We start from the raw sequence: 19,015 nt of genomic DNA on the forward strand, positions 1-19,015 counted from the left end.
GTACCTCCAAAGACTGGGTGGGATTCATCCTAGACATGGGTATCAGAGAAACCCAGGTGGAGAGGCCTTCATTAAGGTATGGTAAGGCTATCGAGGGATATGGAGCAAAGGCAGGTAAATGGAATTGAGCTGCAAATCAGCTACAAACTGTTTGAATAATGGAACAGGCCTGAGGGGCTCTATGGCATACTCCTGTTCCTAACGTTCCTGTAAGAAATCCCCTCAGTATCAAGCACATGCATTCGCTTTGCACAGCATTGGGATGGACTTGCTAAGCAACTGGCCATATGCTCCAACTTTTGACCACCCACAGGAGCTCCGTATCCCACCTTAACCACAGACCAAAAATAATGTGACAAAGAAAAACCTGCTAACAAGCATAAATAAAATGGGTTCACTTTTATTTAGATTAATCAAAAATATTAAGCGAAGAATATTTTATAACGAGAGCTGCCACTCATAGATCAGTTCAAATCAGTGTTGTTACAATACAGAAATATTACAGCAGAGTTAAACCATACACTGACTGCAGTTGCTGTAAATCTGCAATTTGCCACTTAATCTTTTGTTTTACAGAAACATGTTGCTTTTTCCATGTGAAAATCTGGTGTTCAGCTCCTTAGACTTCTTGATCAAGGCTTTTTTCTGGGCCTCGTCAAACCGGTGAACCTGGAGATCCTGTTCACGGTCAAATGCTCGTCGCTCCTGGGGTCTGTCCTTCTCATCTTCCGCTTTTCTCTTCAACTTCTTGCAGTGCATGTCGAGAAGGGACTCCGATCGTCTAGACTCCTTAGAATAACAACAAAAAGTTGGCTGCTATTTTTAACACGAGCAGAGCCTCTTTTCTAATCCTGGATATTCCAGCCACTGGGCTGAAGGTAAAGGAAACCAAGGTGCTACACCACGTAAACCCATCCTGGCACCAACAGTGCTCAAACCATCACAGGCTAGGAATTCACACTGATGGCCATTGACAGCTCAGCGCTAGTTTTACCATGTGCTGCCTCACTGAAAATGGAAGGACAAATCTGATAGGGAAAGTCCCTCCCAGAACATGGCTCAGGTTATACTCGGAATGGTACCAGGAAGATACGACAACTTGGAGGAAAGACTGCAAGTTGAAAAAATTATTCTGTCTCTCCCCTCTGAGTACCAACAACCACCAACTCTTACAACATTCTTCAGAGAGTCATTCATCAATCTACTCTTCAAATGGTCGTTTGGTAGTACAGAACTTGGGTGTTGCTGAAAATAGAGACATTTTGTCAAAGCTTTTCGTCTTGCACCTATCAGGACAATTTGCAAGTCAGGGAAACAGCAAAGTTATACTGTACAAGAAGGAAGTATTGATTGGTTGGCAGGTGGACTCTGGTAGAGGCGTTGCCATGGAGAATGCACAAGTTTATGGTGACTAACAGTTAACTGCCAAGCTTTGTTTGAAATTTAAACCAGGCAGCTTGACTTTGGTCAAGGCATTGCCCTGAGGAATGAACCAGCAAATGACTGTCACTTATTTTGTTTAGCTGAAACAAGCACAATGTGTGTACATGTTCTTTCTGTCTGCAAAGAAAAAGGCCCTGTGTATTAATATATGTAGCTTCCAGTACGCGCAAATACACCACTCTGCGAGCCCTACTGACAATCTTAAACTGGTTGTCTGTGTAATTCTTAGCACACTGAGGATTATTTAGCAAATGTTGTCCAATCGCGGGATCACATCTAATGTTGGGCACTGTTTTGAGTTTTACAAGCATGGACTGGTTCGGTACAGCCTGCACCTTGGACCGTTGTGAACATCGAAAGGGGCATGTTGTTTGAAACAATCCACTAGTCTTTGGGACGTACGGCCTATATTCCTAGCATCACACTGGCATTGAAATCCATACATCATGTTACTCATTTGTGTGATAGGCAGAATGACTTTTTGGCTTGACTGAAGCATCCTGTTAGTAGGGAACACCACATGTGTTGCTACTGAATTGTAGCAGTGTGAAACAGCAAGCTTCACCTGTTGCTCACATTTTTGGAATACATTACCCTTCCAGGGTAATCTGAGGTAGACTAGGCACTTTTCAGGGTTGAAAATATGAGTGCATTAGGCCCGTTCATAAGTTTGCACGATATACAGCGAGAAATGATCTGTTCAATGTGCAAACTTATGAACGGGCCTAAGGTACTCATTTTCGACCCTGAAAAGTGCCTAGTCTACCTCAGATTACCATGGAAGGGTAATGTATTCCAAAAATTTGAGCAACAGGTGAAGCTAGCTAGATCATGGTGCTACTATGCATTAGCAACACATGGTGTTCGCTCCTAACAGGATACTGCCGTCAAGCCAAAAAAGATGTCTGCCCTTCACACAAATGAGTAACGTGATATATGAATTTCAATGCCAGTGTGATGCTAGGTATATAGGCCGTACGTCCCAAAGACTGGCAGATCGTATCAAACAATATCCCTTCCACTGTTCACAACGGGCAAGGTACAGGTCGTACCCAACCAGCCCGTGCTTGCAAAACTCAAAACACAAGTGTCCAACATTCGATGTGATTCCGTGATTGGACAACATTTGCTAAATAATCTTCAGTGTGCTAAGAATTACGTTGACAACCAATTTAAGATTGTCAGTAGGGCTCTCAGAGTGGCTCATTTGCACGTACTGGAAGCTACATATATTAATACACAGGGCCCTGTTCTTTGCAGACAGAAAGAACATGTACACACATTGCGCCTGTTTCAGCTAAACAAAATAAGTGACAGCCATTCGCTAGTTCATTCCTCAGGGCAATGCTTTGACCAGAGTCAAGCTGCCTGGTTTAAATTTCAAACAAAACTTGGCAGTTAACTGTCAGTCACCATAAACTGGTGCATTTTCCATGGCAATGCCTCTACCAGAGTCCACTTGCAAACCAATCAGCACTCTCTTCTCACAGTATAAATTTGTTGTTTCCCTTACATTGGAATTCATGCAAATTATCCTGATGAGTGCAAGACGAAGAGCTTTGATAAAATGTCTCTACTTTCAGCAATAATCTACTCTTCTTTGACCCTGGGTTCCTGCAATTTAAGGGTTGAGTGCAGTTCAATGACGTGGGTGCACAAACTGTACGTTCTTGAAACTGAAATCCACTCCAAACCCTTCCTCTTCAGGATGAGTAGCTCATGAATTTAAAAAAAGGGATTTACCATTGAGCTTCCTTAGAGACACAGGGAATAGTTTAGGGTAGGACCACAGATTTATTTTTTTAAAAAAGGCGGTTACAACTTTTAAAGGATAAATGCATCTTGCATTATTTTTGGATATAAAACGAACAACTCACATTGTACGATGCCACCTCCTTGGCCATCCGTTTTTCTCTTTCGGAGAGACTGGGCCTCTCAGGTTCCTTTGCAGGGGAGTCTTTGGCTTTTAATGTTTCCTGTGAGAGAAAAGCAATTACAGGTGACAACAGTTACCGAGGCAGAATTTCCTCAGAAGTAATGACACGAGCAGCCTAAGAAAAAGATTACGACAAAAAACTCAAAACAGTCAAGTGTGACAACATATATTACACAAGTCTCAACCAGAATGGAGATGATTGGGTAATTCCCCTGTCAATCACAGCTGGACTATAAGTGACTGGTATTGATTTTATGCACATGATTTGAATTGTGTAACTATCCTTCACTAACTGCATTTTGCTGGAGAAATAATCCTGCTTTTAATCGGGAGACCTTGCTACAGTTTCAGTCATGTGTTCTATTTGCTGCAATTGTCGAACTCCTGTTAAATAGACTGCTGAGTAAATAGATGGTTTGCTACAAGACCTGCCTTGCCTATAACTCACAGGTCAACAGAGCACTGTCAATACTCACTTCAGTTAAAGAAAGTAACTCTGTACCAGTTGCTATAGAATTCAAGGGAACCCCCCAGCCCGTGCTGAGTGGATGAGGCACTAAGTTCTCTCTGAGAAAGCCTCTTATCAGTCTTACTCCAATATTCACCTCACAACAGAAAACTGCAAACATGAATCTGTAATTTGTCCTCATTTAATGCCACCCACCTTCAAGCAACAAGGAAACAAAAGTGGTGAGCTGACATCTCTCCAAAGACCTCCTGTCTGTGGCTAGGCCCGGCTGAGCTGGCCAGATCCTTTTACACATGAGATGAACATAAGAACAGAAGAACTAGGAGCAGGAGCAGGCAATTCAGCCCCTCGAGCCTGCTCCGCCATTCAATATAATCATGGCTCATCTCATCTCGGACTCAACTCCACTTTGCTGCCCATTCTCCATAACCCTTCAACCCATCACTAATTAAAAATCTGTCTATCTCCTCCTTAAATTTACTCAATGTCCCAGCAGCCACCGCACTCTGGGGTAGTGAATTCCACAGACTCACGATCCTTTGAGAGAAGTAATTTCTCCTCATCTCTGTTTTAAATCTGCTACCCCTTATCCTAAAACTATGACCTCTTGTTCTAGATTGCCCCACCAGAGGAAATATCCTCTCTACTTCTACTTTGTCAATCCCCTTAATCATCTTATATACCTCAATTACATCTCCTCTCATTCTTCTAAACTCTAGACAGTAAAGGCCGAAACTGCTCAATCTCTCTTCATAAGACAAACCTCTCATCTCTGGAATCAATCTCGTGAACCTCCTCTGAACTGCCTCCAATGCAACTGCATCCCTCCTTAAGTAAGGGGACCAAAACTGTACGCAATACTCCAGGTGCGGTCTCACTAATGCCTTGTACAGTTGCAGCAACACTTCCCTACTTTTATACTCTATTCCTTTAGCAATAAATGCTCCAGGAGACGAGAAGTGTACAGATGTGCCCCACTTCACCCCAGCTCACAAGAAACTGCATTCAGCCTGACTGTACCTAATCAGCATTGGTATGTGGATGGCACAGGGCAGTGTCAATGTACAATTTTAGAAGAATGTGGCTAATGCCCCTTACTGCAATGTGGAGCACTCTAAAAGCAATGCCATCACTATATATGAAGTCGAAATATATTCTCCAGCAAGTTCAACAAAATTTTAAAAAGCTGTTTAGTTTTCACGGTCATGTGCTTCATAGAATGATACAGCACCGAAGGAGGCCATTCAGCCCATTGTACCTGTGACACCTCTTTGTTAGAGCTATCCAACTGGTCCCACTGCCCCATTCTTCTCTCCTATTGAATTCGCTTTATCTGAATACTTTCTACTTTCTGGCATTTGCCACTTCGGTTGTACTCAGTTTTAGACTTCGAAAGGAAGTTTCATTTCAATCAGGACAAGCAGGCAAATCAATGCCTGAAGCACCTCCACACTATCCCGTCGCCCCACAATGGAACAGGTTGTTGCCATCCAACTTTATATAGAGTTGACTGCAGCAAATAACTCCCAACAAAATAATCTGTTGGCATAAAATTAACAAGGTCTTTGTAGTGGAGTTGAGATTGGCCATTTTCTGAAATTGAAAAGAAGTCCCTACAAAATATTAAAAATCTTAACCTCTGCACCCAATCCCTGCAAGTGTCACACTTATTTCCTGTAAGGCTTTCCTTGTCATGCTCAGTTGAAACCACTTGTGTTGTTGTGAAACCAGGAATCCTCCCAATTCACAGCCAGCACCACCTAGGGGGCCATTTGATTCTAGCAGGAGCAAGTCAGAATTCAGAAATACCCCAGACCTACTTGAGCTTTCCTCTCCTTGTCAGCCGGAGTATCTGTCCATATGGAGCGGTCGGATGACTCTCCATTCGCTTGCCTTTTAAAAGTTCTTGCGCCCAGACCTATGTTTTGTAACACCGGTGGAAGCTCAGTCATCCAAGACTCTCTGACCTCTTTCTGGGCATCATCCTGACAGATAAAGACATTGGGAAAACAGGGAAGAAAATTTTAGACCTTGGTTAAAACAAATGATTGCTGCTGAAGACAGAAATGGAAAGCCTTGTACGACACATGGAGACCAAAACAGGACAGAATTAAGTAAAGGAATTTTTCTGTGACGAGGAAATGCTGAAAGATTAGCTTTAGACTAAGTGCTAGATTCTCCAATCAAAGCACGTCGTACAGTGTCAGCTTTTTAAATATGATATTGCAGGGTTCTCAAGTCTGGTTCTGCAACAGCAGAATTCCATTGATCCCGGGGAAGGGAGGAAACTGAAAGAGGCCTACTTGTCAATACGCAGCAGTCAATGTGCCATGACACAATTTACAGGTAACAAAAATCCACACGACACACGCAGTAACTGTAGGGAGTGGTTGTTCTCTTACTGCGTCGCCAGAGGCCAGCTTTTCTTTCATTCGGTTCGCCCTGCGCTCAATTTCCGCTGCCACGTTGCTTTCAACATCGCCTGTCGAGGGCATCGGACCGATGAGGGGCTCCTCATCATCATCTTCCTCCGCAGGCTATAAAACACAAAAGCTTGGGAACACACAAAGCTAAGTTTTGCATCCAGTGCTTCTATTGACAAGAAGCAACAGGGATTTTGGAGGGGGGGGCGAGGGTGCTTTGAAAAGCTGTGGAGAGATGAACCAAGTTCATGTTTCAGATCAATCGAAAGATGCTGCCTGACCTGCCAACTGTTTTCCAGCATTTTCTATTTTAAATCTTGCTGTCTAATTGCATTGTAGTTAAAGGTATTTCTGGACAGATACCAGATTGGTTATGTATGGCAAGAAACTGGATCAGTGAAATGTATATAAAGTATATGCTGTATGTTGGGTACTCTGTAATTGAATACTTTTTTAATCCATTCGTGGGATGTGCCATCGCGAGTAAGGTCAGCATTTGTTGCCCATCTATAATTGCCCTTCAGAAGGTGGTGGCGAGCCGCCTTCTTGAATCACTGCAGTACACGTGGTGTAAGTACATCCACAGTGCTGTTAGAGAGGGAGTTCCAGTTTAAACCCAGCAAGCGAAGGAACAGCGATATAGTTCCAAGTCCTATAAACAAGGGAGTCAAGGGTTATGGGGTGCAGACACGAAAGTGGAGTCAAGACCACAGCCAGATCAGCCATGATCTTATCGAGTGGCAGAGCATGCTCGAAGGACTGAATGACCTACTCCTGCTCCTAAGTCCCATGTCTTACGTCAGGATGGTGCGTGACTTGGAGGGGAGTTTGCAGGTGGTGGTGTTCCCAGGCATCTGCTGCCCTTGTCCTTCTCGGTGGTAGAGCTCACAGGTTTGGAAAGTGGTGTCAAAGGAGCCTTGGTGTGTTGCTGCAGAGCATCTTGTAGATGGAACACACTGCAGCCACTGTGCACCGATGGTGGAGGAAGTGAATGTTTAAGATGGTGGATGGGGTGCTGATCTCTGGATTATTACCTGAGCCACGTGCCAATTGGCAGAGGGCACATAAAATTAGTGAAATAAGTACGTGGCTCAAAGACTAGTGTGCGAGATGCGGGTTTCAGTTTGTGGGGCACTGGCACCAGTACTGGCGAAAGTGGAGGCTGTACCGTTGGGATGGTCTACACCTGAACTGTGCTGGAACCAGTGTTCTAGCAAACCGTATAACTAGGGAAGTAGAAAGGGCTTTAAACTAAACAAGAGGAGGGGTGAGGAATCAAGCTTGGGCAGATGTAGCAAATCAAAGGGTAGAGTCAAGGCAGGACAGCAGAATAATAATATGGGAAATTAAAGGTCAGAGAATGGCAGGAAGGGACAGAGAGAAAAAAAATCTAAGAACACAGCAACAGTCGAGACTAGATGTTACAAAGATAACAAAGACAAAACTAAAGGCTCTGTATCTGAATGCACGTAGCATTCATTACAAAGTAGATGAAATAATGGCACACATTTAAGTAAATAAATATGATCTGATAGCCATTATGGAGATGTGGCTGCAGAATGACAAGGATTGGGTCCTGAATATTGAGGGGTATATGACATTCAAGAAGAATAGGAAGCTAGACAATGGTGGAAGGGTAGTATTTATTTATTTATTTAGAGATACAGCACTGAAACAGGCCCTTCGGCCCACCAAGTCTGTGCCAACCAACAACCACCCATTTATACTAATCCTACCTTAATCCCATATACCCTACTACATCCCCACCATTCTCCTACCACCTACCTACACTAGGGGCAATTTACAATGGCCAATTTACCTATCAATCTGCAAGTCTTTGGCTGTGGGAGGAATCCGGAGCACCCAGCGGAAACCCACACTGTCTCATGGAGAACTTTCAAACTCCGCACAGGCAATACCCAGAACTGAACCCGAGTCGCTGGAGCTGTGAGGCTGCGGTGCTAACCACTGCGCCGCTAACCACTGCGCCACCCTGTACTGTTAATCAAGGATGGCATTGGTGCAATAGTTAGAGATGACTTTGGTTCAGGAGATCAGGATGTAGAATTGGGTTGGATGGAGATGAGGAATAGTAGGGGGAAAGAAGTCACTAGTGGGAGTGGTCTACAGGCCCCCCAAACAGTAATCACAATGTAGGATGAAGCATACAAGAAGAAATATTGGGTGCTTGTGATAAAGGGACAGCAATAATCATGGGTGATTTTAATCTACATATAAACTGAAAAAATCAGATTGGCAATAGTAGCCTGGATGAGGAGTTCATAGAATGCTTTCGAGATAGTTTCTAAGAGCAGCAAGTTCTGGAACCAACCAGAGAGCAGGTTATATCAGACTTGCCATTGTGTAATGTGACAGGATTAATTAATGACCTCAGAGTAAAGGCACCTCTAGGTAGCAGCGAACACAACATGATTCAAACTTGATTTAAAGTTCAAAGAGAGAAGAGTGGATCTAAGACTAGTATTTTAAACTTGAAGAAGGGCAACTATGTGGCATGATAGCTGAGCTAGCTGAAGTGAACTGGGTTGCTCGGCTTGGAGATTGATCAATAGAGAAGCAGTGGCAGACGTTTAAGGGGATATTTCAGAATACTCAGAATAAGTATATTCCTACTATAAAGAAAAATTCTAATGGGAGGACCCACTATTCGTGGTTAAATAAAGAAGTTAAAGAAAGTATCAAACTTAAGGAAAAGGCATATAATTGCACAAAGATAAGTGGCAGTTCAGATGATTGGTCAGAATATAGAGGGGCAGAGAATGACTAAAAGGTTAAACAGGAGAAAGAAATTAGAATATGAGAGGAAGCAAGCTAGAAATGTAAAAAACAGATAGTAAGAGTTTCTACAGGTATTTCAAAGGAAAAGAGTAAGTAAAGTGAGTGTTGGTCCTCTAGAAAGTGAGAATGGGGAGCTAATAGTAGATAATAAGGAAATGGCAGATAAAATGAACAAATATTTTGCTTCTGTTTTAACTATAGAGGATACAGAAAACATTTCAGCAATAGCTGTAAATCAGGAGGTGGAAGCAAGAGAGGAACTTGGTGAAATTACAACCACCAGGGAAGCGGTACTGACCAAACTGATGGAGCTGCAGGCTGACAAGTCCCTGGGTCCTGATGGACTTCATCCTAGGGTCTTAAAAGAAGTGGCTAATGAGGCAGATGTGTTGGTGTTAATTTTTCAAAATTCACTAGATTCTGGTAAGGTTCCGTCAAACTGGAAAGTAGCAAATATAAACTCTCTATTTAAGGTGGGGGGGGGGGGGGGGGTGTGTGGGGGCAGAGGCAGAAAACAGGTAACTATAGGCCGGTTAGCTTGACGTCTGTCATGAGGAAGGTGTTAGAATAGATCATTAAGAAGGTTGTAGCTGGGAACTTAGAAAAACTCAAGGTCATCGGGAATAGTCAGCATGGTTTTGTGAAAGGGAGATTATGTTTAACCAATTTGTTGGAGTTCTTTGAAGGAGTAACATGCGCTGTGGATAAAGGGAACCCGTTGACATACTGTACTTGGATTTCCAGAACCTATTTGACAAGGTGCCACATAAAAGGTTATTGCACAAAGTAGGAGCTCATGGTGTAGGGGGTAACATATTAGCATGGATAGAAGATTGGCTGGCTGACAGAAAACAGACAGTATGAAGAAATGGGTCCTTTACAGATTGGCAGGAGGTGATGAGTGGAGTCCCGCAAGGGTCTGAGCTGGGGCCTCAACTTTTTACAATTATATTAATGACTTAAGACGAGGGGAGCGATGTCATGGCAGCTAAATTTGCAGATGACATAAAGATAGGTAGGAAAGTATATTGTGAAGAGGACATAAGGAGGTTGCAAACTGATATAGATAGGTTGAGTGAGTGGGCAAAAATCTGGCAGATGGAGTATAATGTGGGAAAATGTGAAGTTGTTCACTTTGGCAGCAAGAATAAAAAAAGCAGAGTATTACTTAAACGGAGAACGACTGCATAATTCCGAGGTGCAGAGAGATCTAGGTGTTCTAGTCGCACAAATTAGTATGCAGCTACATCAGGTAATAAAGAAGGCTAATGGAATGCTATCCTTTATTACGAGAGGAATTGAAAATAAAAGGATGTTATGCTTCAGTTATACAGGGCATTGCTGAGACCACATCTCGAATACTGTGTGCAGTTTTGGTCTCCTTATTTAAATAAGGACGTAAATGCGTTGGAGGTGGTTCAGAGGAGGTTTACTGGATTGATGCCTGGAATGAGCGGGTTGTCTTATGAGGAAAGGTTGGACAGACTGGGCTTGTTTTCACTGGAGTTTAGAAGAGTGAGGGGAGACCTGATTGAAGTTTATAAGATCCTGAACAGTCTTGACAAGGTGGATGTGGAGAGGATGTTTCTCTTGTAGGTGAGTCCAGAACTAGGGGGCAATATTTTAAAACTAAGTGTCACCCTTTTGGGACAGAGATGAGGAGAATTTTTTTCTCTGAGGGTTGTGCCACTTTGCCTCAGAAGGTGGTGGAGGTGGGGGTCGTTGAATATTTTTATGGCGGAGGTAGATAGATTCGTGTTAGGAAAGGGAATCAAAGATTATCGGGGATAGATGGGAATGTGGAATTCGAAACACAAACAGATCAGCCATGATCTTATTGAATGGCGGAGCAGGCTCGAGGGGCCAATGGCCTACTTCTGCTCCTAATTCGTATGATCAAAGAGGCTGCTTTGTCCTAAATGGTGTCATGTCTCGAGTGTTGTCGGAGCTGCACTTATGCAGGTAAGTGCAGAGTATTCCATCACAATCCTGACTGGTGCCTTGTAGATAATCTGCGATAGGTACATTGGTGAGGACGAGGTCTAGTAGGTGTTCCCTTGCATTCGTTCTCTCACCACCTGCCACAGGCCCAGTCTGGTAGATATGCTCTTCAGGACTTGGCCAGCTCAGACAGCAGTGGTGCTATGGAGCCACGTTTGAATTCATTTTGTGCCCTTGATGCTTCTTCCAAATGGTACTGATGAGCTGAAAAGGCAGTAAGTGGTAATCAGCAGGAGGTTTCCTTGCCTTTGAGACTTCAGAGAGTCTGGAGTCAATGTTGAGGACACCCAGGGCCACTCACTCCCAATTGTATATCACTGTGCCGCCACCTGTGGTGGATCTGTGCTGCTGGTGGGAAAGAACATATCCAGCAATCCAGCGGTTTCATGGACACCATTACTGATACTAGCTTTTTTTTTTAATATTCCAGATTTATGTCATTAACTGAATTTAAATTCCCCAGCTACTGTGGTGGGATTTGAACTCAGGTGTCCACATAATTTGTTCAGGCTTCTGGATTGCTAGTCCAGTAACATAACTATGGACTCCAGATCCCACTAAGTCTCATGGGCAAGGCAACCCCCTACTGATTACCACCTACTGCCCTTCCTCAAGTAATGAATCAGTACTCTTCCATGTTGAATATCACTTTGAAGAAGTACTGAGGGTGGCAAGGACACAGACTGTACTCTGGGTGGGGGGCTTCAATGGCTTGGTAGCACCACTACTGACCAAGCTAGCTGAGTCCTGAAGGAGAAACCTGCCAGACTGGGCCTATGGCACATGGTGAGGGAAAAACCTACTTGACCTCGTCCTCAGCAATCAACCTGTCACAGATGTAACTGATCCATATTAGGCCCAAAATCCAGGTATTGGAACCAAGGCACATGCAGATTTTTCTTGACATGTTAAGATGCCATGTAAATCTTAATGCCGATTCGAAGTAAAGCGAGGTGTGAAGTGCCAGCTAAATCTCCTAACTGACGATCCAAAGTGGCCAAAGCTGACATTTTGCTCATATCCCTTGCTATTCATCAGGGCAGGTACTGTGCTCTGATTTACATCCAACAGTCCTAACAGTGTAGCGCAACACCACACTGCTGTCTTGAACCTCGGTATGGAGGCCTTAAGATGGTGTTTTCGTAGCAGTCACAGTCTGATCACCGTCAATCAATCCCTGCCGGGAAAAGTATGACACTGACAGCAGGCAAGGACAGCATTGAGCATGACGGCGATGCCCCATATGGTCGAATAGCCAGTCTGCAATTATCACTCACATATTAGGAATGGCTTTTCTGGCACAATACCAGAAGGTTTTCTCTCAATTATATCCAGGAGGGCTCAACAGGAAAGAAAAGAGGATATAGGAATCGGGTCTTAATTTACATTCTCGCCTGCTTTCTTTGGTTTCACTATTTTCTTCAGTTAGATCTCATACACCCAATGCATCTCAGCCTCCATCCCAAGCCTCTGCTGACACTGCTCCGTATCTAGCATCGGATCAGCCCCACAGAAACTCAGGTTTTCCCTCGGTATGAGGTCAAACACTGTCTGCATGATGCAGGACAGGAAAAAATCCAAGGAACATAACTTCCCCCCTCCTCTCGCTCCTCACTATCACCAACCTGCTGTAATGTGTCTTAGGAAGAAACTAGCAAAGCAAGTTGAAGGAAGAACAAGAGTGATCTGAGTTCTACACTGCTCAGACAGTCACAGCAAATTGTAACAAGCAGTAATGTAACAAAGCCTAAGAAATTATTTTCTTGTAACTCAGTAGACGACAAGTGATATCAAAAATATTAAATCAGCGACACTGCACATTACAACATTAAAAATACTCAAAAGGGAAAGGTTTCTTTAATCCTGCTTACCAATGTGCTTAAACTTGAGGGTACGGCTGGTTCAATCTCTTTTTCTGACCTACTGAATCCCGGTGGTAATGCAGGACCTATAAAAGGCCTAAAGAGAAAAAGAAAGTGCAATATTTGAATCTTCAGAACAGGATCTTACTTTCATTTCAGGATCAGTCTCTGGCAATGCAAGATTAAGGGCCTCAACCCTCCCACACCAGGACTGCAGATCTGGTGAGGAAAATGCAAGCCCAGATGAAGCTGCTGGTCCAGCTCCTTTGCCCCCCAGATTTGCCAGCTCTCTCTCAGGAATATAATCCAGCATGAAGGAACTAGGAGGGGGAAAAAAGATTCGGTGGGGGGGCGGCTCATACATGGAAAATATGCACCCCAAACACAGGAATCAATCAAAGTTTTCAAATGTAGCAGCATTTCCCTACTAAATGCTACACTCATCCTTTCTAAGAATGAGGATGTCACTGTTGCAAATGTCACCCTTTGGAAATCTCAATATTTTTCTGTTCTAATTTAGAACATTTTCTTCCTTCGCAAAGCAGAAGAAACCTCTAGTTAGTGCTGTTTGGGGAACTGTAAACCACACACGAGGAGAAACCCACCAGAAATGTTCTAGCATCAAGCAGGGACTGAAAAAACAGTTGCGTGTGTAAAATCAACTATTTCCTGAATATATTTGGGAAAATCTGCAGCCTTGTTTGCTGTGGCCTAATTTAGTAGCATTCTTGCCCTGGAGTCAGAAAGTTCCACTCCAGAGCCTTGGGCACAAAATCCAGGCTGACACTCCAGTGCAGTACTGAGGGAGTGCTAGACTATCAGAGGTGATACAGTAAACCAAGACCCCATCTGCCCGCACCCCCCCCCCCCCCACGGATATAGAAGATTCCATGGCACTATTTCGATGTGGGTGTTATCCCAAGTGTCCTGGTCAATATTCATCCACTACTCTGCTCGTCTTGTCTTACCAGCCCATCTATATCGTCCTGTAATCTAAGGCTATCCTCCTCACTATTCATCCCTCAACCAATATCACATAAACAGATTATCTAGTCATTATCACCTTGCTGTTTGTGGGAGCTTGATGTGCACAAATTGACTGCCATGTTTCCTACACTGCAACACTGAAGTACTTTTTAAAATGTAGTCGGTGACCGTAACGCACTTTGGGATGCCCGGACAGCATGAAAGATGCTAGCTGAACAAAAGACTGTCTGTCTTTCTTTTGCATGGAGACACAACTCCTGAGATGGGATGGGGCACTTTTTAAAATTGTGGTGGGCTTTGTCATCTAGCCTGGCTATTTGTTAAAATGTTTCACCAAACAGCCCAAAAAGATTCATCCCCAGAGATGGAAAGCGATGGTCATTTGCTTCTGCCAGCTAGTGGCTGGAAGAAATAAAAAAATACTTGACATTGGGGACCTCTAGTGGCAGAAAAATTGCAGCATTTGAGTGATTTTGAACTAGATCTGAGGGACAGCGGCAAAATATTAGCTCCTTTATGAAATCCCCTTTACCGTTCAGGTGATTGCTCTCGTTTTGGAAAACCCGGGGGAAGAGCGGGACCAAAAAATCCATCGTCCTCATCATCATCTTCATCCTGGGGAGCAGCAGGCTGTTTGCTGGTTAGGAAAGAGACAACACCACACAGTCAGCCCCATTGCCACACAGTCGGCCCCAAACACAAGATCACACAATCAATGCCATTAGCAGTGGTATACAGTCCAGCGGGAGTTGCCCTGGGAGTCCTCAACATTGACTCCAGACCCAATGAAGTCTCATGGCATCAGATCAAACATGGGCAGGGAAACCTCCTGCTGATTACCACCTACCATCTCCCTCAGCTGATAAATCAGTGCTTCTCCATGTTGAATACCAATTGGAAGAAGCACTGAGGGTAGCAAGGGCACTGAATGTACTCTGGGTGGAGGACTTCTAAGTCCATCACCAAGATTGGCTCTACTACTGACCGAGCCTTAAAGGACACAGCTGCTAGATTGGGTCTGCGGCAGATGGAGAGAGGTCCAGCAAGAGGGAAAAACATATTTGACCTCATCCTCACAAAACTACCTGTTGTACATGCATCTGCTCAAGACAGTATTGGTAGGAGTGACCATCACACAGTCCTTGTGGAGACAAAGTCTTCATACCTTCCATCATGTTGTGTGGCACTACCACCGTGCTAAATGGGATAGATTTTGAACAGATCTAGCAACTCAAACTGAGTATCTATGAGACGCTGTGGGGCCATCAGCAGCAGCAGAATTGAATTCAACCACAATATGTAACCTCATATCTGGCATATCCCCCACTCTACCCTTACCATCAAGCTGGGGGATCAACCCTGGTTCAATGAAGAGTGCAGGAGGAAATGCCAGGAGCAGCACCAGGCATACCTCAAAATGAGGTGTCAATCTAGCAAAGCTACAACACAGGACTACTTGCATGCCAAACAGCAGTAGCAGTATGCAATAGACAGAGCTAAGCGATTCTACGACCAACAAATCAGATCTAAGCTCTGCAGTCTTGCCACATCCAATCGTGAATGATGGTGGACAAGTAAACAACAAACTGGAGGAGGTGGATCCACAAATATCCCCATCCTCAATGATGGGGGAGCCCAACACATCAGTGCGAAAGACAAGGCTGAAGCATTTACATCCATCTTCAGCCAGAAGTGCTGAGTTGATGATCCATCTCGGCCTCCTCCTGAGGTCCCCAGCATCATAGATGCCAGACTTCAGCCAATTCAATTCACTGTACATGATATAAAGAAACTGAAGGCACTGGATACTGCAAAGGACTATGGGCCCTGACATCCCGGTTGTAGTACTGAAGCCTTGTGCTCCAGAACTTGCCGCGCCCCTAGCCAAGCTGTTCCAGTACAGCTACAACACTGTAATTTACCTGACAATGTAGAAAATTGCCCAGGTATGTCCTGTCCATAAAAGCGGGAAAAATCCAATCCAGCCAATTACCGCCCCTTCAGTCTACTCTCAATCATCAGCAAAGTGATGGAAGGTGTTGTCGTCCAGCAGATGGCACTTATTCAGCAATAACCTGCTCATGAACGCTCATTTTGGGTTCCAGCAAGACCACTCAGCTCCTGACTCTTGTTTTTACTCTTTCATGGGATGTGGGCATTGCTGTCAAGTCCAGCATTTGTTGCCCATCCCTAACTGCCCCTGACAACTGAGTGACTTGCTAGGCCATTTCAGAAGGCAGTTAAGAGTCAACCACATTGCTGTGGCTCTGGAGACACATGTAGACCAGACCAGGTAAGCACAGCAGATTTTCTTCCCTAAAGGACATTCGTGAACCAGATGGGTTTTTACGACAGTTGCTGATCGTTTCATGGCACCATTACTGAGAATAGCTTTCGATTGCAATTTTTCTTCATAAAGTAATTGAATTTATTAATTAATTGAATTTAAATTCCACCAGCTACCCTGATGGGATTTGAACCCATGTCACCAGGGCATTTGCCTGGGCCTCAATTACCAGTTCAGCAACATTACCACTACACCACCATCTCCCCAAAACCTGTCCACCATCTACAAGGTCCAAGTCAGCAGTGTGACGAAATACTCTCCACTTGCCTGGTTGAGTACAGCTCCAACACTCAAGAAGCTCAACACCATCCAGGACAAAGCAGCTGCTTGATCAGCATCCCTTCCACCACCATCGGCACAATGTGGCAGCAACATGTACCATCTACAATTGCACTGCGTCAACTCATCAAGGCTCCTTCGACAACACCTTCCAAACCCACGACCTCTACCACCTAGAAGGACAAGGGCAGTAGGCGCAGGGAAACACCACCACTTGCAAGTTCCCCCCCCCCACCCCCTACAAGACACACACCATCCTGACTTGGAACTACATCACTGCTCCTTCACTGTCGCTGGGTCAAAATCCTGGAACTTCCTTCCTAACAGCACTTTGGGTGTACCTACCCTACATAGACTGCAGTGGTTCAAGAAGGTAATTCACCACCACCTTCTCAAGGGCAATTAGTGATGGGCAATAAATATTGGCATAGCCAGCGACGCCCATATCCCATGAACGAATAAAGAAAACCATACACAGCACTGACACTGCACAATCAGCCCCGCGTACAGCACTGGTCCCACAAGCTCAATATAGTTTGTCATGAAAAAGCATGCACATCCACATTTTCCCTACATGATCAGGTCTCGTGACTGATCAGCACCCATTTACCTGTCTCTCGACTTGCCATTACACTCCTCTTTAGTTGAGTCGGCAGATTTCCTCAACTCCAACAGTGAACTCTGCTGCCTCTCATCAGTGCAGTGGACAGTTGCTTCATCATCACCCGAACTCTCTGAGCTCTTGCTCGACTGAAATCCCGGAGGCAGTGCTGGTCCTGCAACTGTTTTATAATGTTGTAATAAAGAATTCCTCACATTCAGGATTAAACATCATTATAAAAGTATAATCTTCAGTAACCACTGTCTTATTGCCTTCTAAAGTTGTCGGTTCAATCCTCACACCAGCTCTTGGTTGTATAACTCACTGTTCTTTTCCAGGGGCCTAACGGGAGAGAGGAAGGCTGGTAGGACAAAATAAAATGGACTGGAAGATTTTCTTTATCCAAGGCTACTTACTGAAGTTTAATAGGGTATGGTAGTGTAGTGGATATGTCAATGTCTAATAATCAAGAGAACGCAAATTCAAATCTCACCATGGCAGGTTGATTATTGACGATTCTTCAAATAAAAAACTGATATTGATAAAAATGACCATGCAACTCAGATAGTCATAAAAACCAAACTAGTTCACTGATATCGGTTAGAGAAGGAAACATTCTGTTCTTGCCCAGTCTGGCCTATAAGTCTAATACTCAAATATAAAAGGGTGTACACAGAAGGAGCAACACCTGAAATGGACTCCCAGATAGTAGTGGAGACAAAAACCCAGAATCATTTTGCTGGATGGATGGGCTGTGTTAAATGCCCTTCCGCATCTTTAAGTGCATAGTGCACAAAAGGTAGAACAGATAGGGAGAAACTGCTTCAAATATCTGGGGGGGGGGGGGCGGCGTCAATACCCAGTGGCCACACATTTAACATCATTGGCAACAGAACCAGAGACCACATAAGGGAACCTTTTTTTTTAAAGTGAGTTGTGATCTGGAATCGGTTGCCTGAAAGGGTGCTGAATGCAGATTTAATACCAATATTCAAAAGGGAATTGGATAAATACTTGAAGGGGAAACCTTACAGGGCTATGGGAAAAGAGCAATGGAGTGGGACTAATCTTTCAAAGAGCCAGCATAGGCATGATGAACCGAATGACCGTTTTCTCTACTGTAGCATTCATGTGATTAAGTACTTGTTAACTAGTACATTAGAAAGCTTGTGTACAGCATACACTTGCCACAAGCGTCACCCCACTTTCCATTACACTTTCTCAAAGTAAAACGGCAAGTCAGGATCAAAGAGATCGGGAAGGTACGAAGCGATCACCACAGGAAAGCTTTTGGTTACAGGGCGCAACTACTCCCACCCCCTCGTTATTAAGCAGTGACAGCAACGCCACGGGAGGTCCGCCCAATGTAGCCAGACGCTCCCCTCCGAGAAGGGGGCGGATCCTGAGGGCTCGCGATCAGAACGCTGCGACACCGAGCCGTTCCAAAGCCGAGCGCGCGCACACCTGTTTCATCGAACGCCGCTCTGGAACGGCGGCGGCGGTCGGATTCCGAGTGCTGTCCTCGCGCCGTCCTGTAGCCGGGAGGCAGCGCAGGCCCCATGAGGGGGGCCTTCTCCTCAGACATGACAGCCTGCAGCTCAGCTCAGCCGCCGCCGCGCGCCGCTGGCGTATCCTCGCCAACTGCCAGAGACATTTACAATTCAACAACAAAAATCACAACTTATTTCATTGTCTTTAAAAAGCGGCATCACAATAAAAGCCACAATTCAGTTCAAACTCCGATTCTACATCATCCAAACAAAAAGGAGAGGCAGGGAACTGGGTTCCCCTCCTTTGGCCCGCCAGATACAAGATGGAACCCTTATGATTCAATCTCTTGGTCCTCCCAGTGCAGCGCGTCCAGTGCT

At 44.5% G+C, this 19,015-nt stretch overlaps 1 protein-coding gene across 1 annotated transcript; it reads right to left on the bottom strand.

Moving 5' to 3' along the window:
• Positions 1-380: 380 nt before the first annotated feature.
• gpalpp1 (GPALPP motifs containing 1) lies at positions 381-18,969 on the bottom strand. Its single transcript, XM_068040190.1, has 8 exons — positions 18,612-18,969; positions 17,157-17,328; positions 14,453-14,557; positions 12,943-13,030; positions 6,251-6,385; positions 5,669-5,833; positions 3,321-3,419; positions 381-789 (listed from the first exon to the last, which is right to left on the bottom strand). The coding sequence occupies exons 1-8, from the start codon at positions 18,730-18,732 to the stop codon at positions 571-573; spliced, it is 1,104 nt and encodes a 367-aa protein (XP_067896291.1). The 5' UTR covers positions 18,733-18,969; the 3' UTR covers positions 381-570.
• Between the last annotated feature and the right edge of the window lie 46 nt (positions 18,970-19,015).

The sequence above is a fragment of the Heterodontus francisci genome, chromosome 10, assembly GCF_036365525.1.
Source record: "Heterodontus francisci isolate sHetFra1 chromosome 10, sHetFra1.hap1, whole genome shotgun sequence".
NCBI lineage: Eukaryota > Metazoa > Chordata > Chondrichthyes > Heterodontiformes > Heterodontidae > Heterodontus > Heterodontus francisci.